The sequence below is a fragment of the Phymastichus coffea genome, unplaced genomic scaffold (assembly GCF_024137745.1).
Source record: "Phymastichus coffea isolate CEN01 unplaced genomic scaffold, Cenicafe_Pcof_1.1 PCOF00225, whole genome shotgun sequence".
Lineage (NCBI taxonomy): Eukaryota > Metazoa > Arthropoda > Insecta > Hymenoptera > Eulophidae > Phymastichus > Phymastichus coffea.
The window spans coordinates 49,443-75,778 of NW_026707036.1; the positions used below are offsets into that span (position 1 = coordinate 49,443).

The following is a 26,336-nucleotide window of genomic DNA, read 5'->3' on the forward strand; positions in this document are numbered from 1 at the left end:
GCCCCAAACTTTTATTAGAACTTTGTTTTATTTCAGAAGCTTTTTCTTGTTTTTGCGAAAATACAGCTGATCGTGTGACGAGAGATGGAAAATTCTCATCTTAGGTTATATTTTTATCAGAAACAAAGAGAGGATTCAAGCATCGATCAAGAAGTTGACTGAAAATTACGTTGGATAAGATAAATAAAACATTTAAGTATGTAATATTTCATTACAAAGTGTGCAAAACTTTTTTTTACGATTTGTAATACAGCTTTAAGCCAAATATTTTCTCAACACAATAACAGACATCAGAACTCCAATTGCTTTTAATTATTGTTTTATAACTCGCAATATGGCATTTTAAAGCATAAACCTATTATTTGTTGTATTTGTAAATTTTTGAGAAATTATAAAACTAATTTTAATTCATAAAAACAGAAATTTACCAACGTTAGAAAGCAAAGATGAGCTTCCAATTTCAAAAAAACACCAGGGTGCCGTGATTGCCGTTTGGTTCCTGCAAGAGCTCCAATATAGTTATAGCAAGTGATGGGCTTGGGCGGTATGAGTGTATGTGTGGGCGGCGTGTACATATATACGTGCAGATGATAGGAATGTACAGCGTGAAAACAGCCACAGATTACGTGCACACCAAGCAAGGCGACGAAGTGCACTGAGGTTCGATCGATTTTATCATTATACATTCTCACACCGACACCTACTAAATTAGAATGCTGTATTAATACCTTCTCTCTTTTTTATTCTTATTTCTGTTTAGCTTGATTAAAAAATGCGCTGCCTCACTTGTACATAAAAATAACAGTAGTAATGTCGCTACTTCCGATATTTCTAAAATTGCTGAAATATTTTGTTGACAAGAGAGGGAATATATGCTTTGTATCAATTTCAAATAAAAATAACAGATTTCAATGTAAATTTTTTTTAAATAACATTTATTTTTAATAATCCACTGAGCTTATGAATTCAGATTTTTTGCAAGATATCCGTAATTTCGGATTATTTTCAGATTTGCAGTAATATTAATTAAGAAATATCAGAGTTGTTCTTGACTACAGCAAGCATAACGACATATTAAATTATGTTTAATGATGTGCAATGTTTTTGTCTGCATCAGGGTTTGGCTGGAATTCCTCTTCATGGGGCCAGATAGTTGGTCTATTGATCTGGTCAAGAGCCATATCTGGGTGAGCTCTTGCAAAATCTTCCATAGTCATATTTTTGTATTGCATCAATCCTTTTAGCTTGTTGATTTTTGCTTCAAATTCTGAAATTCGGCTGTTAGATTCTTGGATGAATTTTTGAACAACAGTTGTCTGTAATTATAAATTGACTTGATTATTAAATATTTATTCTCTATAATAACTAAAAAGTTTTGAGAAACAATTTGAAATGGTTGTTATATTGTACAATTTTACTTTGAATTTGCAGTGATGAAAACCACGTTAAAGTGATTAATAAAAATTGTTTATTTGATAATAATATAATCATGAACTATTTTAAACAGAGTTTTATAAAACAATAAATATATTTAGACTTTTGCTTGAGAAAGCTTTCTTAAATGTTAAGTAACATCACATTTATTAAAAAAACACAAATCACTGAAGATACTCACAGCCTCTTGTTCTTGAGCCTCGATCAAAGAGGTATACTTGTCAGCTGGGTATTCGATTTTCAAAGATTCATATTCTTTTTGAAACTTGTCAACCAGAGCTGGCGAGACATATTTTTTGTATTGGGCCCAGTCAATTTTTGGTAGACTCTCTGGATTTTCACTTACCCTACAAATAACAACAAACTTTTATCATCAAAGAACCCCCTATTATTCCAATCAACGATCGTTTTGCTGTCACCTCTAAGTTAACAAAGCCAAATAAAAATAAAGGTAACGAATGTCGTGTAATTTGAAGGTTATGCAAATTACATAACTCGAAATTGATGGAGAGCCAAATGATTTTTGGTATTTACCGTCTGAAATACTGATCGGATTTGGCCTTGAGTGCAGCGAGGGCGGCTTTCTCCGACTCGTGTATACGTTCAACGAGGGGTGCCCAGTTTATTGCCTTGATCGTTCGACGAGCAGCCATGGTTGCAGTTTAGTATAGCGGACAGCAAGTGCGTATCTACCGGGACACACGACGATCTGTGATTATTACAGATTACACTATAGTCTATACTCTATACTAGTACTCTATACAGTCTATACAGAATCAGATGATTTTGGATTTAGAGGTCGCTACTTGTCAGGTCAATCTTCGTTTATCGCAAAGCTTTAAATTTTATACAAGTGTTAATTTATTTTGTGGCATTAAACTTTCATCATTTTTATTGAAAAGCTTAAAAAAATAAAAAATAGTTATAAAAATATTAATTATTTATTTACTAAAGAATTTTACTGCGTATTAATTATTAACTCGATGTCTGATTTAGTGTTACTCTGCGTTTTAATTGAAAAATAAATTAATTAAATTATGTAGTCATAGTACTATGGATAAGTACAAATAAGTACAATTATGAACATTCAGAGTTTTTTCTGAGATTCCATAAGAATCCCATGTTACCACGAGAGATAACGTCACCTTGTAAATTCACTCTTCAACAGATGTCGCTGGCAATATCTAAAAAACTTCATTTTATCAATCTTTTTAATTTATTAATATTTTAAAGCCTCTATTTTTATTGAATACTTCGAAACTTAAACATTGAAGTATTTATTTATTTCTTTAATTCTTTTGGAAAAGTATTAGCTTTTTTATTTGTTGCTGAAGAATTTTCATCCTTTTTTTAAAACCGCAGTCAATTATATTAAATATAATTTTTATTAAAACCACACGTATAAAATCTTACAATTAGAAAAAAATTGCAAACATACAAAAATTCTTTACAACATAGCTATAGTTCTTTGGAAACCAGTAAGCCCAGACGCTGAAGGCTTTCGCGATACATTAATAAGTTCCCGCGAAAAGACAGTTGTTATTTACGTTTTTAGTATGTTGCATCTGAATTTGGATGTTATTCAGATGGCTCAATAAAGTGTTATTAATAATTTTATTAAATAAATAAATTTTTTTGTTTATATTTATTCGAAACTTACTAAAACATTATTTTTTATTTCTTATTACAGATAAAAAAAATGATTTAACTCATAGTTTTTCGATGCCTACTAAAGTGTAGCTGATTGAACATTATTTTTTATTATTTTTTTTTTGTTAATTGCATCTCTCTTAACCAACTAGAACGGACTATTTATTTAATAAAATTGTTAATAACTTTTATTGACCCGTCTGGACAATTTGAACAATCATAGTTCAATACAATCGTAGTCAACACAGAAGTAATCTCGAAAACAGTAGTAATAAAAAGCCATAGACTCTAAACTTTACGACACCTAAAACTCAGAGGAAAATCGACTTTTAAAGGTTATTTTCAAAGTTATTTTCAAAAAGATGTACTGTTTTTTAGGATTGTATTGCGTTATAGTCGAAAACATTAGATAGAAGAAAATTATGACAATAATGAGAAAAAGTTTGTGTTCATTAGGCATCCTTCAATCTCGCAAGGAAATGAAGTCTAAAAGAGAAAAAGTCATATACAAAACTGCGCTACGCTCATGGAGAACCAAATTGGAAACTTTCGTGGACAATTAAAATAAAGGAAGCCGCTAATATTTCTGACACGTGTTGGTTTTTATTATATAATAGAGTTACTAACTTTTATCTTTCCCCTTCTTTCAGTCCAGGGTGTATCGGAGAGAGCGGGGCGCTTGTGCCGCAAAGTAGATCTACCTATCCTAAATATCTTTTACATCGAAAGTATTTTGAATGCGAGACAGCAAGTCTGAGCCTTGTCGGTCTCTTCTCCTCCGTATAAAAGGTATGACGTCGCGATGAATCCCTACCAATAAACTCTACGGTGTTACGTTACCGCCAGAATTGGGCTATTGAGATATTGCAATTCCAAACTTCTGTATTTTTTACTTGTCCTGTACTATTTATCGTTCAATTGACATCATCCGAAATTTTATCGTGGGTCTCTTACCAATGGTGAATATGTGACATCGGGTTGTTTTCCTGCTAATAAAGATTGTATTTTTATTGTAGACAATAGTTCAAAACGAATAAACAAAATCCAATCATTACAAGTAACTCTTGAATCTACCTGTGCATGGAATCTAAAAATAACAATAAACTTAAATAAAATAATAAATCTATAAAAAACAATTGTCGTTCGCTAGCCACTTTAACCAATCGAAAATAAGCAGCTAATGTATTTGTAATGGGTTTTTACCTGAAATAAAGTTTATTAGTATTAAGTCGAGACGATAAACGTTATGCAAAAGCTATTTACTTGAACAATAAATTATATTTCCATTTATCAACAAGAGGGACAAAGGGTAGCTTGAAATAATCCACCGAAAGACAAAAAGCACACGCAAAGTCTCTCTTTCCAAATTATTTCTCCTCGAGAGAATGAGCGAAAGAGAAAAGGTCTCTACTCCTCCCTCCCTGCCGTCCATCAGTCGCATAAGAAAAGTTTAATTTTTCTTGCCGTACCTCTTCGCTCGCTTCCAGAAAAACAAAGCAAACTGACGAGAGTGACCTCGCAAACGACAGACTAAAGCATCGATGTATTTCGCTCTTGCTGCGGTCGTAAAAGGCTGACAATGAAGTGGCATGCCCTCCGTTGCCGCTACCTCCAGATGCAGCATAGCATTTATGACACCATTATTCCGCCCGATGCTTTTTTCGTTTATACGTCTGCTTTCTTCCAATTTTCTGCTGGATCCCTTGGTCAGTCCTCTGCGAAGCTTCGGCGCAGAGAAAGGACGCTGAAGATCGTTACTTGCAAGTTTTGCAACAAGTGCATTTATCAATCGTACGTAACAATCGTATCAACGGTTATTATACTTCAAGACTTCGTCAAATCAGTAATGTTATGGCGGAAACTGGCGGCGATCGCGTTGCATTCCGCGCAACCCTCGTCAGAAAATGTGTATTTTGGCAATGACTCACTCGCTCCGTCCTTTGGTATGCCATCCTTTGTCGAGTATAGCCTTCTTCCCGGGGTGTCTCGCCGGTGCAGTTGCACCCGATTGCTAGCATGCACTTGCTGGCTTGTAAGCCTGTATTTGGGAGGAGCTCAACGAGCGCTAATCCATCTTCCGCTGTGAGGGGAGGAAATACAGTTAAGACGTTGAAGCGTTCCGCTCTCAGTATTGTTTTTCCTATTCCTGTTCGACCTTGCCTGCGTTTCGTTGATCTGAAGGATTTATTTGTACGACGGGCTTATGCATTACTTTCCTGAAAGATCGCTATCGAGATTGTAAAACGGAATGGTCAATTAGCAGACCTATCGTATCTGTCCTAGAGAGAGATCAATGAGAGAGAGAGAGAGAGAGAGAGAGAGAGAGAGACGATGATCGACAAACAGAAGTGTAGCACAAATTTCAGTGGATGATTCGGAAAAGTCGGAAAAAGGGCGCTACAGAGTGGCAGAAAGAACGGGAGAGGAGTTTTCTGTTGACCTCATCTAATTTCGATCGTTTTCGCCCCCCCCCCCCGTCGACAAACTACGTGAAAATCTTATCAAGGAAGACAGTCAACAGCGCGAGTAAAATAACGAATCGAGCGTTGATAATTCAGGTGTTTGCGAAAGACAACGAGAGATTATCGGATCTACTCGGCGAAAAATTCTTCCCTTTTTTTTTTCTTCTCCGAGTTAGTGCTAATGGCTAGAAGGCATCGCTGTTTCTCTCTCTCCTCTCTCCGCTCTTTTGGCTACGCAGCTCTTCCCTTCTCGAAGAAACTTTCTCTTCCTCCGATATTTGCGTTTGTCTGGATTTTTTACTTTTTAACTTGGCTATTGATTGGTTTTAGTGCTTATTGGATTGGTTCCGTTGTATAGTGAATTTTGAAGTAGCGTCTCGATTAAATGTATAAAAGCTTCATTACACCTGAAATTGCAACGATCAGCACCTTCCTAATGAACGAAAAAATGAAACTCCAACAAAAGAAGACTTGCATTGTTTTCAGCCAGCCCTCGCAAATATCAATCTCGAAAGCTCGACGCTCAAAAGAAAAAAAATAACGTCTCTCGGAACAAAAGCCCCTCTTCCCTTGCAAAATCTGAGCTAATTAAGAATTCTCACAGAGATTTTGCGGGTATATATGCACACGCATAAGTCGCGAGATCGCAGTACATTGTCCCACGTGCGCGCGTTTTGAGTTCAGTCGGGGCGTCGCTCGCGCGCTCTTGGCTCGACCTTGAAAAGCTCCACACCACCTATGCGAACGGCACATGCGCACGTCTAGACACGCTCTTCCGTTGCGAGAAGAAGAGGGATACTATAGGTGAAGATCACTGAACGCTTAGTCGTCGTGGTCGTCTTATGGGCTTGTTGTTTGTTTGTTTGCTAGCCGCGCCACTCTCTCCTCTCCGGTCGTATTGTCAATCGAAAAATAGCAGCGATCGATGAGCTTTGCAATGTGTTCCGGCACAATGAATGTTTCGGTTGCCCGAGAGCTTATCAGCTTTCTCGCCGACCGATTTCGATTGGGCGATGCTCTCGTTGAACAAGTTGCTTACTTTGCTAAGTAGCACGTTGCGTACCCTCCGCAGCTATATTTATTTTTCTATAATTAATCAACCATTCATCTACGTTCCGAAGCTTTGTCGGCAAATAATGTACCCGAGGAAGACGAAAAAGAAAATCTAGCTACACGAACAGATTGTGGTTAGCGGAAAGAGCAGCAACGAAAATAGACGCGATCGCGGCGATGACGTCATCGCAGGCTTGCGGAAGAATTAGCAGGCAGCAGCTGGAAGTTCCACGGTCACCTGCTGCTGTAGTCCGTCCGAGTGTTCACGTGACGCTGGCGTGTTCCTGCCGCTGCAGATTTTCCGGGGAGAGGGAGATGTACGAGCTACCGGCTCCGCAGCAGATGCGACTGCGTTTCGTTCGCCGTGCCGCTCTGGGAATAGCTGCTTTTGTTCAGTGCGACAATGAATGTAGCTTCTTCGCTTGTGCGATACGTACAAGACTGATTATGGCCAGCGATACCGAGATAAAGGATCTATCTATGTTGTTCGATGACGCAGATAAGACTCGGTAAAGAAACCGCAGCATGCACGTAGCTTTAATTGAAGTTGTGGGGTGAGGGGTTCAAACTCAGTCTACGCGCGACAAGAGTCGAGGTGAGGAAACAGCAACAGTAAGATCGTTAAACCGTTGGCTTGGTAGTTGGACAAAGGGGTGGGGGTAGATGCTCCCACCGCTGAGGCTGGAGCGCCTACGCAAACCGAGGTGACGTCGTCGAGCCGGACTCATTCATGAACATCGCTGCGTGCTTTTCGACCTTGTTAACGTCCGCGCGCGTTTCCGAAAGCTTGTTTATTATGTTGTCCGTTTGCTCGCGTTGGAATTGTCGCGAATCTACGCTCGGCGTAAAAGGGCTAACATTTTTACCCCGAATATTGTATTTTTACAACTGTACGAGGTTTCTGCTTGAGCATGCTTTCGTCAATTAAAAATCACAGCCCTCGTAAAACGAACCCCCAGTTACGTGCCCTCTCGAGTTTTCTTACACACTTTCTAATAAAAGCTACTTCTCTTGCTCTCGCCAATAAACTATCAAGCCACATTCATTTGTTTGTTAGATGTACACTCTTTCGTTGTAATGTCTTTCTCTTTAAGGTACAGAGAAAGATTTATCTTTCGATAAGTATCTGTTTCAATATTCACGATAACAAATAATTGTTGCGTACGCCTTTTCCTTCTTAGTAAATATTTTAAATTGCGTTACAAACGTGTAGTGCCCGAGTCTTCTTTTTTCCATGAGATATTGATTCATTCATTACGAGAATATTGAATAGAATGCAGATATCGTTGTCTACTTGACAAAATGTGTTAGACATGACGTGCCCTCGTGACGATGTTGTCAGATTATTCATGTCCAACTCAAGCTTGCGAGCTTATAGCCTTATTATACGACTGCTGCAACCGTATAAGGGCTGCGCGTTTAAAAATGGTTATATACGAAATATTATAGCATCGAATCAGTCGCGAAACTGAAATATCGGACTATATATCTTCGCTTGTTATTTATAGAATGTCTTTGACGTACAAATCCTAGGCAATCTTGTAAGCATCCTGAGTAAGCGACAATTTCCCTTTTTTAACGAGCTTCGAAGCTACGGCAGAAAGGTATTAGAAAAAGGAAAGATAAAAAAAAACTCATCATCATCTCGGGAGATAATTTTCCCGGCAGTGAAAATTGTTCTCGCTCGCTCGGAGAGTTTTATCGATCCGACATCTTTCGCTTACGTAGGCGAGCACGACTAAGAGAGAGGGGGGAGTAAGAGAGAAAGAGAGAGAAAGAGAGAGAGAAAGAGAGAGAAAGGGAGGGGGGCAGAGATTCGCGCGCGCACATGCTGGGGTTCAAGGGTGGGTGGCTCGAACCCTGACATTGCTTCCCCAAGGGCACTGAGCAAAACTGGACGTCACACTACCCCACCCCAACTTGAGCTCGCGCGCGATTTTTCGTTTTTAATGATGCAGCGCTTTTCCTACGAAGGAGGGGAGGCGGACGTAGATCCACACATTCTTGAATGAGAAGCGCGAGAGCTTGCAAGCGACGGTGGGGACATTCATTGACGGGCTTTTTCACTACGACAGTGGGAGAAGGAGAGAGGTGGGACGTGGCAACGTCATCGTTTTTCGAGGACTCAGGTAGATGCTTTTCTTGGGCTTGCTATTTGCTATTAGGTCCATTTTTTAATTAACATAGAAGTAATTGCTTTTCTTTTGCTTTGTATAAATAATCGAAAATATCGAAAGATTATCTTCTTAAAACAAGTAACGGACTTTGATAAGTTTTAATATCCACTCAACAACAGATATCCAATGAAACAAAATTGCCATCCGAAAATAAGTTAATCATCCCTTTCCGGAGTAAATAAGTATTGTAAATGTGATTTAAGAGTGAGAATTATGTATGTGTACAGGGTGATTGGTGGAAAAAAAACAGAGCGCGCGGAATCATAGCCAAGTCAAACGAGAACAACTGCGAAAATCTCTTTCCGTGCGCTCTTCTTTCGACTGATAAATTTCCGCAAACTTCACGTGTGAACATAGAATTTAAAAAATGCTGTGGGTGGCTCTGCACGCATACGTTTGCCTACAGCCCTCCACGTAGGCGTGTGAAAATGGTAGGGGAGGTCAACGCGCATGACGCAATTTACCAATGGGAGGAGGGAAGCTTCCTGGTTGAATCTTGACGTAACTTGCATTAGGCATATCATCGCGATATCAAATGGATGTGTTGATCTTGATGTTGGCGAGCATAAAGTTTTATAAGCCTCGCGAGCTTGTTTTTTATGTAAGCTCATGGTTGAATATTACAGACGAGATGAACAAAATCTATTGTTTCGTTTGAATTTCGACGCTCGGGTGATGAGCTTTCTTTGATTAGAAAAGGTCCGAAGACTACGCGCGTTCCTTTTTTTCCTCCTTAGTCTGTGCTGCGAAGCTATTGAATTAGAAATACAGCGTTTATCATAATCCCATTGAAAAACAATTACTTTGAATCGTAAACTTGTCAATTGTCCGCCCGTCTCCGATTGGCAGTACATGGAAGAGGTGGATAGTATCATGACGAAAGCCGCTGCATACAAATACTCGCGAAGGTCACGGGCAATGCGACGGCAAGCTTGTGCTTGTGCACGCGAGCGTATGCGTACTATGTGCCGGCGAAAGCTTCATTCATGCTTTTGCTCGCGCATGCGCCTTGTCCATTTTGTGCTGCCGCTCTACTGAGAACTTCTCACCCCCAGGTCGGTTTTTCCCCGCGAGCGAATATACGCGAGAGGGATATAATTCAACGCCCCGTACACTATCATATTTTTGGGCTTGATTATTCAACGGCTGTTATATTGATCAGACTGGAGCAATGGTTTGCGAGGAGACATAGTTATATTATATTTCTGAGCGCATTTAGGCGGTGAATTTTGCAAAATCTTGTGAGTGAAATGTAGGATGTACCGGAAGAAAAACCTTATCTATCTCGTCGAAAATTAACGAGCGGTGCCCGTGAAAAGCCCTTGAGAACGGTTATCGGCACGTAGTCGTGCTCGCGATAACGATTTATCAGTTTCCCGCGCGAGCTTCGTAAATTCCATCAACCGTCTTTCAAAAATTCCGACTCGGCGCGCAAACCTCACTCTTCACCGCCAATCGAAGAAAGAAGACATCAACGCGAATAAATTTCACCTCGTGATTAGATTGAATCCGACAACTTTTCTCGCGTGCGCGAGATAAAAAGGGAGCAACTTCCTCGTAATAAGGGGGGAGACTTGTTTTGCATGTCGATATACAGGCAGACAACGTACGTACGCCTAATACATACTAGTGAGAAGGTGATTTTGTTTTTTTAAGAGACGGTCAAGGTTGTTGATAAAGCTCATCTTTGTTATCATTGCCCGTGTTTTTATCGTTCTATTTTGGACTCATCGAAGGCACAATAAATCGTGAGAGAAGTCTAGTCAACGCTGACAGATCACATATTATTACAATTAAATTATAGATACACGCGACAACAGAAGTTAAAATTTCTCTTGAGAAATATAAAGTAAGGAAAAGAGCCTTGGTTAGTATTAGAGTTGTGTTGAAGGAGCAGGAGGAGAATCTTTTTATCCCTATATATACGCAAGTAAGAGGGTAAAACTGTCCCTCTCCCCCGTGTGTGTGTGCGAGTTAAAATGGGATTTAGCTTGTTGGAGAGGAGAAAGAGCGAATGAATTCCACAAATAAGGCAAATACGTTTTTGCCAAGTGTCGTTATCGAACTGGAAGCTTCGAGGAGGAAAAGTAAATTCTTAATGTTTTTGCGTTCTCATGAAGGGTGTGAATTTGGAGGGTATTTTATGTTGCCCGTTCTGATGCAGGACGGCAATTGTTTATGACTTACGCGAATGAGTTTGAAGGTGCGATCGCGGATATTGGTCATGAAAATCTAACGAACAAGCCACATTTAGACTTGTAGTTATAAATATAGAAAAAAATATGGTGCTACTTTGACAGCACGACTGACAGTGATCCGACGATGATTTAAAGCCAGGATAACAAACGAGTCACGTGCGAGCCGACCAACCGGCTGCCCGCCGCAAGAACAACTGACTAAACAATAAAAAGCTCATTCGCGGCTACGTCAGTTGTTATTAATCTCCAGCAAGAGATGTAGCCCGGCAAGCAACTACGCAGCTATATGGCTCGCGAGGAGCGAGAGGGAATTGGAGAGGGAAGGGCAGCAACGCCGGTTGAATGAAAGCGGGCGGTGCGGGCGGAGCGTCGCCATTGCCGGCAACCCCCGACGCAGCCGCGCCGCGAGAGGGAGGAGGGGAGCCACGAAGAGTGAGCGGCAGTCGAGTGAACGAAGCCAGCGTCAGTGCGAACTCAGAACTCAAAGCCACCCGAGGCCGCTAGAGAAGGGCAAGAGCGAGAGAGACCTGTGCCATCGTCTTATCGCCCTCAGCCTTGATCCTCTTACACCATCAGCATCTTCGTCTTCCACTCACAGTCGCCCGAACGACAACGTCTGCCGGGCGAAACTCCGAGCAGTCGTACGTCGAGTCAAGGTACGCACGCAGACGTTTGTTTCTCTTTGTTGTTTTTCTTTTTAACGCGCGTGGAAACTGCAAGAGGAGGCGTTCGTTTGGAAATTCGTCGAAACGAGATCGCTCGGAGCTGTGAGTTTTGAACACGTCAAATTTAAATCCTCTGTACGTCGCGAGGTATATCAGGTCGAGAGCATCCCGCGACAAAGTGACCTCTCGCCATATAAACAATAACACGCAGCAGCGCGCGAGAACGAGATCGAAGAGGATCGCGCGCCGCGTTTGATGTAAACAGGAAGGCGAGGCAGTTTGTACTTTTGAAAATTTAAAGCAGGCGGTTCGGTTCTCCGCGACGCAAATTGAGAACTTGCCCATTAAGGACAATCGGCGAAACGCGCGAGAAAAGTAACGCCTTTTATCTGGAAGCGAAGTGGTGGCGGATGTAAGAGCTTACAAGAGAGTGAGAGAGTATCGATTGCGCGGGCGGCCACTTTCGCTCTCGTTTCCGTGCCGATGACATCCACTCATCCAGCTGAGGTATATCGGGCGCCAGAAGAACACAAGTCTCGAGAAAGCTTTTTTCGCGTTTCTGTCGAAACAAGGGTGATGTGCAACAGAGACACACTCGCTCAGTCCAGAGAGGCTCGTTCAATTTTTATTCGGTCGACAGAGCTTCGAGCTTATAGCGAGTACGTCCGCGCGAGAGCCACAACAATCTCCGATTTGTGGGTTCGATGATTAAGGCTTTGCTTTTATTGCGGCTGGAAGAAAGGAAGGCAGAGACGGCGAGGGATTTTTGATTCACGATCGTCGTCGCTAATTACATCAGAACCTTGTCAGTTTTCCCTCGCGACGATCGAGTCGACTTGCCGTGGCGAATATATTCGCACAAAAATCGAATGAAAATAGAAGATATCCCTGGTAGAGCAAACGCACATAAGCGAAGATGGCGTCCCTTAATAAAGCCCAATTCGGTCTCTCATGCGTCAAAGAAAAGAAAAAAAGACTGCGTCGTACGGCCGTGTGTATAATCCAGTTTCCACCCAGCGGAGAGAGAAAGCGAGAGCGGTATGTCGCTCCACTCTGCTGGGGGCGCAGACGCCCTCGCGTGTACACGCGCCGCGCTGACGACGGTCCGTTGACTCCCTTTTCTTCTTTAATTGTTTGCCGAGGTGACGAAGGAATGTGATAATTGATCATACTTCGGCACATTTTAGCAGTAGCCAACGCAATAATCAGCCGATTCCTTAAACGATCAACAACTCTAATCTCATCTCGATAGTAAGTTTGCCAGAAAAATGGATGATTAACGATAATAACTGGCTGACCTTCAGCAAAGTTCTATGGATTTATAGTCGAAAATTCGGGATTACGGGGCCCGAAAACGCCACGAAAAAGAAGGGGCGGGAGACCTTGGCCTTTGTCATTGAGAAAAGCCGTTAGAAAAGCGACCGGCAGGCCATGGCTGCTTAGCCGTTCATCATCTCATCCGAAGGGCTCTTTCCCCCGCTTTCTCTTAGTTTTCGCTACTCGTTGTGTTGCCTGCTCGACCGTAAAACTGCGTTCGGGAAATCTTTTACGTTTTTCGTGTTGGACAGGTAAACATTCTCTGTTTTGACTGTCTTTCTCCCGATTGGATCGTCGTTTTCGCATATAGACGACGGACTTCACTGGAGTACATCGATAGTATCTAGTTTTAGAGTGATTTCAGTTTTGTAACGGAAACGCTATATTTAACCGACAAACGAACGAATATAAAATAATATATTGACGTCTACGTATAAATAGCCTGAGCTTCATAAAATTAATCAGATACAATCATTGTTCTATATTTGATAGCACAGGTTGAATGTATTAACACACCTTTCTCTTGTTTACAAACGTATACCGACGTCAAATCAAATTCAACCTCGCGCCAGTTACGATTGTTCATTTTGAATGGCAAAACCTCGCGGCGTTGATCAACGAATTTCACAGTGTCGCGAAACTCGGGTATTGCCCCGTAATGAACGTTTTCATTTTCGCCTGTCGAGCGCAGCAATCACGGGATCGTTAAAATTCTCCTTCATTCGTGGATCCTCTTTGCCTCTCTCTGTCTCTCTCCCTCTCATGGAGATTTTTTCTCTCCTTTGCGCGGCAGGTCAAGTTTTTCTCCGACAAAAAATAAGCGAGCCTTTTCCCTGCTTGTTATCGATGTTCCTCGCGGCGACGAGGTGGGGGTGCGGTTACATCTTGGAGTCATTAGAGACTACTAAGCTTGCTTCTCCAAATATTCACTACGGTGCAGTTGTATGCCCGGATTAACGATTGCGATCAAAGATCAACGAATCGTGAAAAGAGAAAAAAAAGAATAAGAGAAAAAACGTGGCTGTCAAGTAAGAAGTCAGAGTTTGCAATTAAACGGCCGCCGAAGTTACTTTTATGTGTACTGACACGGCCCACATCGTCAGCGAAAGCGAAAGTGAAAGTTTAAAGGGCAAAGCTTATATACGCGCACACACGTAGGCCGAGTTGCGAGCCCCCGGCGTACGCTTATACTTCTATTGATTTCTCTGAGGGTATACCCAACCCGTGAAATTCTCATACAGACCGAAATGGCCTGGACCCACACGAATACAAAAGGGTAAGACTGGGTTTTATTATTTGGCTGGTTTTTCGAGTGTCTCGATAAATACGTTTGTTACATCCAAACCAACATTTTGGCATACCGCGATATAGGAATGATGTTATTCGTTTATCTCGTGTAATTAATAGGAAATCGTTGATTTTTTCTTTCGTTTTTACAAAAGTTTACGCATTGATGTATCGATGTAAACGACTATTTACTGATCGACATTTTATTTGAGAAGAGTATCCGATACATTGATGTAATACGGATGAAAGTTATGTCATTGATAAGTTTTACTTAAGATCTTTATTGCTTTCCTTGACAAAAGTCGAAGACGTTTATTTCCTTTGTTGCGACTTGCATTCGTATTAATAACGGAAAACAACTTTATTCTTTGCTAACTTTCATTCTAAATTATATGTTTCATTTTGTCGTTATGCAAATTCAAAACAACTTAAAGAATGCTTCACTCCATAAAATCATTAATAACAACGCTCCAAGGTATCTTTCGCGACATTCATTCCTGACATGTGGTCCCCTCACTTGTCTTATATACAGACACGAGTGGCAAAATGATTGGGCACTTAGATCCAGGTTAACTTCTCTTTTTTCTGGTTGCTCATTCCTAACCATTTCCGCGTTCTTGTGTGCAGTGTCACAGGGTGCGAACCGGTTTTTTCTCTCCTCTCGTCTTCTTTTTCTAACTGGCTCGAAAGCTAACAAGTCACGTCGACTAGCTAGATCGCAATATTACTGATACCAAATCCCGCTGTTTACATACGTTAATTCTGTCTGGCACTACTCCCTTCGCTATGTATATACGTGATGTTTTTGGAATATGTGTGTTGTGATGACGGTGTAATTATTGATAAATTAATTTTGCAATTGTGTTAATTTGGTTTTTTGCACAATTCGTAATCTTATTTTTAAATAATCCTCGTTAAATTGCGTGGTTAAAAATCACTACAATATTTGAGCTTACGTTAATAAAATTACAATCAAGAATATGTTAAAGCAACGACGATTTCCTCCAAACTTGAACAATTCTCCATTAATCATGCATACTAGTCATAGCAAGAGATGCGAGTGTCTAGTGAGAGTATAGACATCTCAAATCACCAGTACGAAAAACTTGAAAATTACGTGTGTTTTGTACTATCTAATTCCAGACACAGCCGCTGAGTGAGAGTTGTTCCACTCCCACACCATCAAAGTTGTTTGCACCATGAATTATAATAGTAAAACTAACAGTCTTGGCAACAACGCAAGTAATCATCGCCAACGTAGTAGTTGGCGAGGCCGAAATAGCCGAATGAATCGAGGGAGATCGAACAACGGCAACCGCGAACAACGACAGCCATTGCCAGTGCCGCGTAAACTGACGACAACTAACCGGCAAAATGATGCAGATGCCACCATGACACTGGTGGATGGTATCAAACAAGGATTACTGGCTGTTAGTAGAAAACATAACATTAGTCCTGTTGGGAGTTCAGCCAGCGAGTACAATGGTAGTCCGGATCATATGCACAGAAGCTATAGTTTGCCCGAGAGTCTTGCTTATTGTTGGGACAGGTACAAAGGCCACTCGTCTTCCAGAAATCATAATGAGCTACCTTACCCAATGGTAAATTGAATTTAATTTTTGATATTGTTTTCGCGAAGTGTTCGCCATAACGAAGAGTGATCGATTAAAATAATTAGAAAGGTCGATCAGCTATTTACAGCTTTTTTAATTTCTACGAGGCGAATTGTTTATTAAACATTGGAAAATCCCTTTCAGTGCATCCCAACATTGAACGGTAAACCGTACTTGGGTGGCCCTACATCCGCAAGCCCAATACCAATTGGTTCATCGCGCACATCATCCTCGAACAGTCCGCCACAAGTCCTCTCAAGCGGCAGCAGCCCAATGGCACCTAGCTACTTTCAGAGTGTTATGAACGGTGGTCGACGTAGCTCGGTCGAAGAAATGCTTAGCAAACTGGACACTCGTTCACCCAGCAAACTTCTCTTGAATATGCTTGGATGCACCTCGGGTGGCCAGTCACCCGACAATCTCTACCCGAGCAGCAGATCGTCTGATGACGTGAGTGATACCTACTATCCGACATGCAGATCTTCAGATAGCAGGTCATCGGAAAGCAGATCGTCCGATGATTTGAGCCTGGACGATATTATGCACGAGTTTAGAAGTACTCCCAACCCTATTCCTGACTTTAAGACCAATTCTGACTTCAGTCGTGCAACTGGATGCTATGACTGCACATCCGAACGATCTTGCGACGGTTGTCTTGACTTCTTCCGTAAAGTAAGTTGATCTTGTAGTTGATGGGAATTTCACGGCAATAGAAACGTGTTTTAAAAAAACAAAAATGTGACTTTTCTTACAGAGCAGTTTTTCACAACTTGCAAACACAGAAGAATTTGCTAGACATGTTTTACTATTCAAGGAAATATTATCTGCGCCAACAAGTCTAAACGTGGTGCCGTTCAAGCAGACTCATAAGATTACCTTGATATACCAACCGACTCTCGGGATCGGACACCGATGGACCGGTCAACAACGCACTGTGCCTAAACAACTTAAAACCAATTTCCCATTTCCCGAACAGAAATTAGCTATCCCAGCCTCAGTGGATGAAAAATGTTTAATATTCACGAATCACCGTGTTATCTCTGAAAAACCAATGATCTATTGCTCGACTCATAGTGGAATTCCACCTTTCTACTGCAAGACCTGCTTAAAAATTTTCTGTTACGAGTGCGGATTCTTACAACACAAGGATCACATCTTTAGAGATTTTCTCCAGGCTAACGTGTCTGTTAAATTGGAAATTGAGCGAATACTCACCGAGTGCCGATTCGCAGTAGCTACCATCAGAGAGGAAATAGACAGAGGAGTGGTGAGCACGATTCTTTTTTCTACGGTTTGATTGTTTTGGTCTCGAGGATATGTTGTGAAATGCAACGAGAACTTTGTTTGCAGATCATCGCTCAAACGTTGGATGCTCAGGCGCACGAGGCGACCGAAGGAGTGCGTGAGTTGGTTCATCGACTTCGCGATACAATGTTTATCCGCGATAGAGAGATAATGGACTTCATTGAAACTACTCGACAAAAGAAACACGCTGCTTTAAAAGTACGCGACGAGGGACTCAGATTTGGACTGTCACGTCTTCTTGAAATTATTAACGACATTAACACAGCCGTCCAGCTTCCGCCACTTTCCACCAGTCCACTAGAGTTGTATATTGTTAAGGACTTGGCTTCTGCTCAGGTGATTATTCCACTTATACTTATAGCATTTGATAGTTGCTGTTGGTGCGTACTAACCATAGTATTTGTGCTCGTTAGCTATTCCAAGTAAAGATTATTCGCAATAATCTACCACCACTCGAGGAGCACTTCATTAAATTCAACTTGTTGGACAATCAAATTATCGATTCGGTCAAGAAACTTGGCAACGTCTTAACTGGGGTTGGCCATATTGGTGACCGACGACTACTTGCTCGGCCTACCATCTCGTCTGTAAGTATACATTCCTATGCGATTTTGTGAAACAATTCGGTAGCAAGGAAAAGGGCACTTGTTGAATTTGCAACAAAATGTTTCAGTTGACGCCTCCGCAGCTGCACGTACCCCGTGGCTGTGCAGTTTTTGGTGTTAACTATAATGTCTCGGTCCTACAAAATCGCCCCGAATACCAGGGCAATCCATACAGCAGTATCGGCGAGGCACTTTTGACCATCCACGAGCACTCTGATTCCGAGGGAAGCCTATGTCGACCGTGGGGTGTTGCGTGCGATCGCGACGGCAACATCGTGATCGCCGATCGCTCGAATGATCGCATCCAGATTTTTAGCCGGCTCGGCAAATTCGTGCGCCGATTCGGCTGCCGCGGCTCCGGTCGCGTTCAGTTTGACAGGCCAGCTGGTATCGCCGTGGACGCCCGTCGACGTATCGTCGTCGCGGACAAGGACAATCACCGCATTCAAGTGCTGACGATGACAGGTGATTTCGTGATTGCTTTCGGCGCGAAGGGCAGCAGCCCGGGACTTTTCAACTACCCATGGGATGTTTCGACGAACGAGGCTTGCGAAATCGTCGTATCTGACACGCGCAACCATCGTATCCAGCTGTTCAGCGCCGAAGGCATTTTTTTGCGCAAATTCGGCTTCGAGCAGCCTCACCTTTGGAAGGGTCTCGATTCGCCGAGAAGCGTTGCATTCAACATCGATGGCAACGTCATAGTCACAGATTTCAACAACCATAGGCTCATCGTGGTCGATTATGACTTCTTGGGTGCGAGAGTTTTGGGTTGCGAAAGTCTATCGCCCAAACCAATGCCACCGAGGACCTTGTTGAGGCCCCAGGGAGTAGCCATTGATGACTTCGGCCACGTAATCGTATGTGACTCGCGTAATAATCGCGTTCAAATTTTAGACGCCAACGGCGTTTGCCGCTGGAGATTCGGTTCGTTCGGCAAGGGCTTCAACGAGATGGATCGGCCATCGGGAGTGGCAGTCACTCCCGACGGTAAAATTGTTGTCGTCGACTTTGGCAATAATCGCGTGAGCGTGTTCTAGAGCGTAGCAGGGAACGATCGTGCGCGTGATAATATCATTACCTCTCGACAATTGAATGATTTTAATTGTATTTACGTAGAGATAATCGGAAAAAATTGTGATTAATCATGCGCTGTGTTTCGGGCAAATCTCAGCTGAAAAGGGCACTTTTAAAAAGTGATTTATCTGAGAAGAAACCGGGTTATTTGGGTTCGGGTTCGGGCAATTGGTGCATCGAAGATGTAAGATGATTTTAAGATGTTATTGTTTATGTATTTTTGGCTCTGAGCTCCAAAAATAATAATAGATTAGAAGAAAAACGAATTCACTTTTAACGAGAAACAAAGTAAACGAGGAAAAAAAAGAAATTTAAAGTGATGCCGCGGATCTGAGAGAAGCAATATTTTCGTATAACTATACATAAAAAGAAAATATAAAAAAGTAAATAAGTAGATAAGGCCGTGTATACGACCGCGCGCTCTGACTCTTGTTCGATATTTTAATAAAACAAAATAAAATAAACAAGAGAATAAACTTAACGATTGACGTAGGGAGTTTTTAACTGGAAAATTTGCAATTGATTGTGGAGGAGGGACTTATGGTCTTTCGTCCAGGATCCGTGCAAAATAATTTTGAGTTCTTGATAAAAGCAAATGATAAAGAAGTTATTGATTCTTCTGAAACAATGCGGATATGTAAATAGAGCTTCCTAAGCAAGGAATTTTCGATTTTCCTTGTCTTCGTCAATTTTGCAAATAATTTTTATCTTTTAACTGTCGATGATAAATCTCATCGAATTCTATGATTACTATGACTGTCTATTTTTATCTGACAATGAATAAGATAGATGTTTTTTGTTTAGTAAAGATATATTTTGTCTTGACGGATCTCTAGAAGTATAAATAAAACGCGATAAGAAAAACAATTTTAAGAGAAAGTCTTCATCTGCTAACGTTATAGGAAAATAATTGTAGTCGTTCAAAAAAATTCAATTATGACTAACTTTGAATTATTAGTTTTTAATACTTTTAACAATTTCTTAAATACGGAGTCAAATATTTCAGTCTAATATTGAAAATTATTATTTATTCTCGTGGCATTTTGGTCTATAAGAATCAATAACTCCTTAAATTTTTAACTTATAAAAATGTATTTCCCAAGACGGGACTTTTCGAACTCTTCATTTATTAGCTTGACTTCAAAAAAAGTGTCAAATCAATCTAGTTCTTGAACTGTTCGTAAATGCTTTGCAAGAATCGTCTACGAACTTATTTACTTTTTTATAGTATAAGCATGGATTCATTTGAGCAACAGATGCATATCATATTGTGTTTCAAAAGGTTTTTGTATGCATAGCAACATGTAAATGCAAATTGCTCATTTGTGAAAGTGTCAAACTATATGACTTAGTTTGGAAATGATTCACTTTAATTTTGATTTTTTAGCGCCTATTGGAAGTTTCAATCTTTCAATTATTTTTTTTTTTATCTTTGACTTGTCTTTTTTATTCTGACGACATGCTTTTTTTATGAAAATGACACTTACCTTGCATCTTTATACAAAGTAAGACTGAATTAAGACTGACTAAAATGTTGTCAAGCTTTTTATTTGCATGTACTACAGTGTACTAAAATTGCTAAAATCAGTGATGTAACAAAAGATACTTTAAAAAAGTATAATTCCAAAGAATGGCATATAGTTTAAGAGTTCACATCACTTTTCAATAAACATTAACTGTTCAAAATTTAGGCCATTATGTTTAGAACTTAGATTGTGATTGTAATGATAATTGATTCCGGTTAAACAAAAGCATCAAACTTTTGTAAAAATTAAAAAAAAACTATTCTGTGGTTATTTGGAACTGGATCAACGGATTGGTACAACGGTTTCTCCATTCCAAAGAAAGAGTTAAAACTCCATTAAGAAATTGTCGTCATAATAATGATATGAAATATCATCAATGAATCCATTGATACAGTTCGTTAAAGTAAAAAGTACGAAATCATTTAATATATAATTTTTCGAGAATCTTTCTAAAATTTTTAAATGTGATTAATATATCTTTCGTTACCTTAAACTTATTACGACTATTTAACGCAGATTTTTTAGAAAAATATTTATAGTTTCCATTCTCGTTTAAACATGTGTTATTGTGCAGCGATTCTGTTTAATTGTACGATTGACAATGAAAGAAAAGCAAACAAACTATTTGTAAAATTTTAAGGCTTCGACAGACTAGATACATTCATAGATGTTCGCGAATAAAATTCGCGTCGCAATAATTACTATGTTTGCTAATATTCTGCAAATCTATCAGATCATGTCTTGAGATGTTGTTAAAAGTATAGTGTATTAATAGTTTTACTTTACAAAATAGTCACTAGAGGTAAAGATAGTTATGAAAAATTCTTTTCCTATGGTGCCAGACGGTACCGGTAATGTCTGACTTTCTCTTAATAGATTTAATTTCATGTTCAATCATTTGTTCATCGGTATTTAATAATTCATCGCTTTTTTTCTTTTTATTTCTTTTCATAGTTTTAGTATAGAAAATATGTACAAAAAGTTTTGACATTTGAACAAAACAGTATCTGAACGATGATATTGTAATATAAATAGTTTCAACCACGGCCTCCATCGTGCATGTACTATAAAGTTTTAGAGCATAAAATCATATGGAAAAAGTATGATAATATTGCTCAGCGCTATTACATCATTAATTCCAAGGTTTTTTCCACTGTTGAAATAATCTTCAACGCGAGTAATTTTTCTTCGTAGCTCCGATAAGACAAGTGATATCGACAAGTTAATTTTTTTTATGTACGTATATTTTTTTTCGTAGATTAATTTCTTACAATTGGTGCAAGGGTAAATTTTAAGTACCGCAGGTGCCATATTTGCACCTGCATCAATTATAAAAATTTATAAATATAAATAGCCACATGACTTTAATCTATACGCTAAATCGTCTGGAAGCTGTTTACATGTACGTGCAAGTGCTAAAGTGCCACTGGTCTTTAGCATTTGCATGTTTTAAAGTTGCCATAAAATCTGGAAATTATGGAATTATCATGGAAATTCGACAAATATTATGGAAAATAAAATCCTTTTTTAATTCTTAAAAAAATTATAAAAATTCCATATAATATGAAGTATCATCATAGAAATTTTAATGGCACCCTACTCAAGACGATTCCTCTTGTGGAATAAATTCAGATTGCTATGTAGACCATTTTTATATTTAGTTATAATTTTTTTAAATATTTTATACGAATGATTGGAATATTGTGTATTACGTGGTAACTCGATTACAAATTCTTTTTTGTTTTTCAACTTTTAGCAAATAAATAGTGGTCATTATATATCTGTTTTCAATTGATAAAATTGCTTTTAATCACAAGTTATCTATTTTCAAAAAATTTTAATCTGTACTGGTCTTCTCTTTTTTACGACGATATTGGTACTAAGTATATAACGTTACAATTATATCGATAAATGTAAAGTTTACGAATTGGCCGTGTACATTGAAACATTGATAATTTACAATTTTCTATCTCTATTTTTATATTCTCAAAATTATCATATCATTATATTATAATTGTGAGAATAAGAAAATAAAAATTTTTAAATGAGTACCTGTGCGTAATCGAGACATGCTGCCTCGGCGCTAAAAAAAGTTCCTATCAAATATTATTTGTGTGGTCTTTTATGTGGTTTCTGGATGATTTATAGAAATGATACGCACGCAAAAAAAAAAATAAATAAAATGTTACATAATATTATATAACATCATTTTTGACATTTCCCCCTTTATAATTTGCAAAGCATGATATATAAGGGTGCGACAATTATTATGTATCTGCGTCTGCGTCACTTATTATGATTAGCTTTGTAGTTGCGTTAATATGATAATAAATTTAAGACAATTTAACATTGCGGTTTTCTTTATTCTCCTTCTCCTTTTCCATCACATTTCATTCATGCAATCTTCATTGTACATATACTATATACTTAGTCGCTCCTTAACTGTAGTTTGTTTGATCGATATATCGCATTTTGTTGCTTCAAATCTGGTTCTACGATGAACTTCATGTTAGTTTTTATGGATGCATTAAAATTTTTTATTCAACTTGACGAAATTGGAAGTTTTTAATTTGTGGTCTATTATACTCCTACAAAGATGTCTACTAAAAAGAAAAAGGATGACATGCCCGCCATTAAAGTATCGAAGTGAGTATAATAAAAAAATATCGATTTATAACCTATTATGTTAACATCACATTGACTATCGAAACAGAATTAAATCAATTTTATTTGAAGGATTCGAAACTCTTATATTTGCGAAGGCTAGATTTGGATGAGGGGTTAAAATTTAGAGTTAAATCAAATGTACTTGATAACATTCTGGTCAAGTTTAGGAAATTATTTGTTTGCGATAATATTTAAACAAATTAATTTCGTTAAGTTTTTCATTTTGGCATTTTACGCGATGAAATTTATTTATGAACTAGTCGATTAGAATATTAGCACATTACGGTAAAGGATAAATTGAAAAGAGGAACTTTAAACAAGAAAAAGATCGAAGAATTGCGTAATTTTTTTCAATTTGTTTTAGTTAAAAGTAATTAATCATAAAAATTAATCATTATTCATATAATCAATGGCCGATGTTTGACGGGTTATTATAGACCAACGAGCAATGTAAAGCTAACAACATCCAAAGAAGAGGTATCGTCAAACGTGTTGAAAGCACCACAAATCTCAATCGTAACAGGCAAACCATATGGACCGCGAATTCGTCGAGTGGGCGAGCAAATCGAGGAACAGAGTTCGGATGACGAGCCGGATTCGGAAAGCGACGACGAGAGTCGTTTCATTAAAGATGAAATGAATGCCGAAGTGCCAGCCGAGTTCTGGCACATGCAGAAGTTAATCAAATACATGAAAGCCGGAAACCAAACTGCCACTACAGTCGCGCTTTGCCTGCTCAAGGATTACGAGCTTGGCAGCCGGGTGCGTTCTTGGTGCGCTCTATACCTACATTGCAATGGTCCAGTTTAGCAATTATCGTTTGATCGCCTGCCTTTTTCCAATCGCACCAGGTCATTCAAAGATCGATCTACGAGATGGGCGGATTGGAAGTGCTGGTCAATCTGCTGGAGACGAAGGAACTCAAATGTCAGCACGGATCTTTGGCCGTACTACTGCAGATATCGTCGGCCTTGGAAATGAGAAGGCACCTCGTCGATTTGGGCATTGTCACACCGCTGATAGAGTTGCTCAAGCATCCGGCTAGAGATATCCAAGTTCTTACGGTTGAGACGATGGCTAATATCGCCATGATGAAGAAGGCCAGGAAGCAGATTCGAATGCGAGGCGCTGTTCCATTTATTGTAATTTCTCTCGCTATTGCTACGATCAATTTTAGCTCTTGAAAGTAGTTGTTAAGGTTTCTTTCCACTCAAGTTAGATATAATGGATGTGCCGGATAAAGTGATCCAGAGAAAGGCCAAAGATCTCGACGAGAACGACAAGGAACTATTGGCTGTTGCCATCGGCTGCGCCAAGGTTCTCAACTCGCTAAGCAGTAGTCCGAAAATCAAGGAAGAATTGAGAAAGAACGGAGCTGTTTTCCTTATTGCTCGATTCCTCAAATCGCAGATCACTGAACTTATTGTACCGATGATGGGGGCAGTACAGCAGTGCGCCGATTTAGTACGTTGTTAATTAATCCATTTTCTAAGCAAACTTGTGCCTTTCCCATCGACGACAATTTGCTTTTAGAAAGTTTTCAGACTAGCTTTCGAAAACATGGAAATCATCATTGACATAGTCCGTCATCTGGAGAACGACGACGTTAAACTTAAAGAGAATTGCGCTTTGGCGATTTTCAAGTGCGCCGTTAACAAAGTCACCAGAGACATGGTTCGCGAGGCTGGTGGTCTAGATCCTCTGTGCAAACTCGTACAGGACAAAGAGGTCCAGGATGTATTTCATTGTTTGTTTTTATGAATAACTCATTCTACTGAAAAATGACGCTCTCATGGGGCCTATAGGTGTACGCGAACAAAAAGTTACTGGCCGCGGTATCAGGTGCAATCTGGAAATGCGCAATGAGTCCCGAAAACGTAAGCCGGTTTAACCAGAACAATTTGGTAGCCGCTTTAGTTCCTCTCCTCGGTGAGAATGAGAACGAAGATGTTCTTGCGAATGTCGTTGGTGCATTGGCCGAGTGTTGTAAGAATCCGACTAACAGAGATTTATTGCGAACGAGTGAAGGACTACCGAAATTGGTAATTCACATTTCTATGAGCATTGACGATGTGTACAAAGGCATGGTAAAATATTCCTCAATATGTTGGTTGTCAGATAAAGCTATTTAGCGCAACGTACGAGCCTCTGCTTGAGAATCTCCCCTTAGTGATCGGCGAGTGCGCTCAAAACGAGCTGTGTATGGACGTGATCAACGATGCAAAGCATCAATTAGACGGTGTACGTTTAGTTTGGTCACTGCTGAAACACTCGAGCGACGCGGTGAAGAGAAACGCTTCTTTTGCCTTGGTCCCGTGCATTCGTTATGCCAAGAATTCAGCTGAGATGGTTCGCGCTTTCGTTGGTGGGCTTGAGCTTGTCGTTAGTCTTCTTGAGAGTCAAGATACGCAAGTATTGAGTGCTGTTTGCGCGACCATCGCTGAAATTGCTACGGATCCGGAGAATCTTGGGATACTTACTGATCATGATGTCGTTAAGAAACTTGCTGATCTTGTGCATACCGTGAGTTATGCTGACTTCAACAAATACCTATTATATAATTATGTTTACATTCGTTCTTTGAATTAGGAAGATGAAAAGCTACGTGCTAATTTGACGCTCGCTATAGCTTTTTGTTGTGAATGGGGTCAGAATAATTACGAATTTGGAAGATTAAATGCAGTAGCACCGTTGGTCAACTATTTGCTAAGTCCAAACAAAGAAGTACTGAAAGGAGTATGTATTGCTTTCTGTCATCTAAGCAAAGAGCCATCAAATTGCATCACTATGAGGACTTGCGGAGTCGTCAAGGTACACAATCAAATAATAAAAATTACAGTTTGATTTATGTAACACTTAAGTTTATTTGTTACCGTAAATCGCAAAAGGAATATCAATAAAAAAACTCCGCGTTCTTTCATATCATATAGCATGTGCTTCGTTTGGTCGGATCAGAAGATTCGGAAGTTCAAATTGCTGCGGCAACAACCATTAGGCACATTCGCAAGCTTGCACTCACCGCCGAGAAATTCCATTACAAAGAGATGTATGCCTTGTCGCTTCTTTACAACTTCTATTTTACAAAATGCTTTCGCATAACAACTTGACTAACAATTTATCTATCTCTCTTTCTTAGCCACACTCTTGCCGAAACAGATTACCGAAAATAAAGCTTCTGGGGATAATTCATTCTTCTTCGAACGGGATTGAAAAAGAAAATAATTGATAATTTTGTGCGCTACAATACTAGACGCGTTGTTCAAAACGAGACTGTAATCAACCGTTATTTGTACAAATAAT

General features: G+C 39.6%; 3 protein-coding genes across 3 annotated transcripts; 2 read left to right on the plus strand and 1 right to left on the minus strand.

The window, feature by feature from the left end:
- Positions 1-929: 929 nt before the first annotated feature.
- On the minus strand, positions 930-2,168 carry LOC131674288 (ATP synthase subunit d, mitochondrial-like). The gene is made up of 3 exons (XM_058952880.1): positions 1,969-2,168; positions 1,616-1,781; positions 930-1,316 (listed from the first exon to the last, which is right to left on the minus strand). The coding sequence occupies exons 1-3, from the start codon at positions 2,085-2,087 to the stop codon at positions 1,086-1,088; spliced, it is 516 nt and encodes a 171-aa protein (XP_058808863.1). The 5' UTR covers positions 2,088-2,168; the 3' UTR covers positions 930-1,085.
- A 9,206-nt stretch (positions 2,169-11,374) lies between these two features.
- Positions 11,375-22,708, plus strand: LOC131674286 (E3 ubiquitin-protein ligase TRIM71-like). The gene is made up of 7 exons (XM_058952877.1): positions 11,375-11,630; positions 15,387-15,844; positions 16,001-16,528; positions 16,611-17,123; positions 17,207-17,497; positions 17,575-17,748; positions 17,835-22,708. Exons 2-7 carry the CDS (start codon positions 15,443-15,445, stop codon positions 18,804-18,806), a joined length of 2,880 nt encoding a protein of 959 aa, XP_058808860.1. The 5' UTR covers positions 11,375-11,630; positions 15,387-15,442; the 3' UTR covers positions 18,807-22,708.
- A 257-nt stretch (positions 22,709-22,965) lies between these two features.
- Positions 22,966-26,225, plus strand: LOC131674290 (armadillo repeat-containing protein gudu). Its single transcript, XM_058952882.1, has 10 exons — positions 22,966-23,015; positions 23,474-23,798; positions 23,888-24,178; positions 24,252-24,500; positions 24,570-24,764; positions 24,842-25,078; positions 25,155-25,559; positions 25,626-25,847; positions 25,967-26,082; positions 26,173-26,225. The coding sequence occupies exons 1-10, from the start codon at positions 22,966-22,968 to the stop codon at positions 26,204-26,206; spliced, it is 2,124 nt and encodes a 707-aa protein (XP_058808865.1). The 3' UTR covers positions 26,207-26,225.
- Positions 26,226-26,336: the final 111 nt, after the last annotated feature.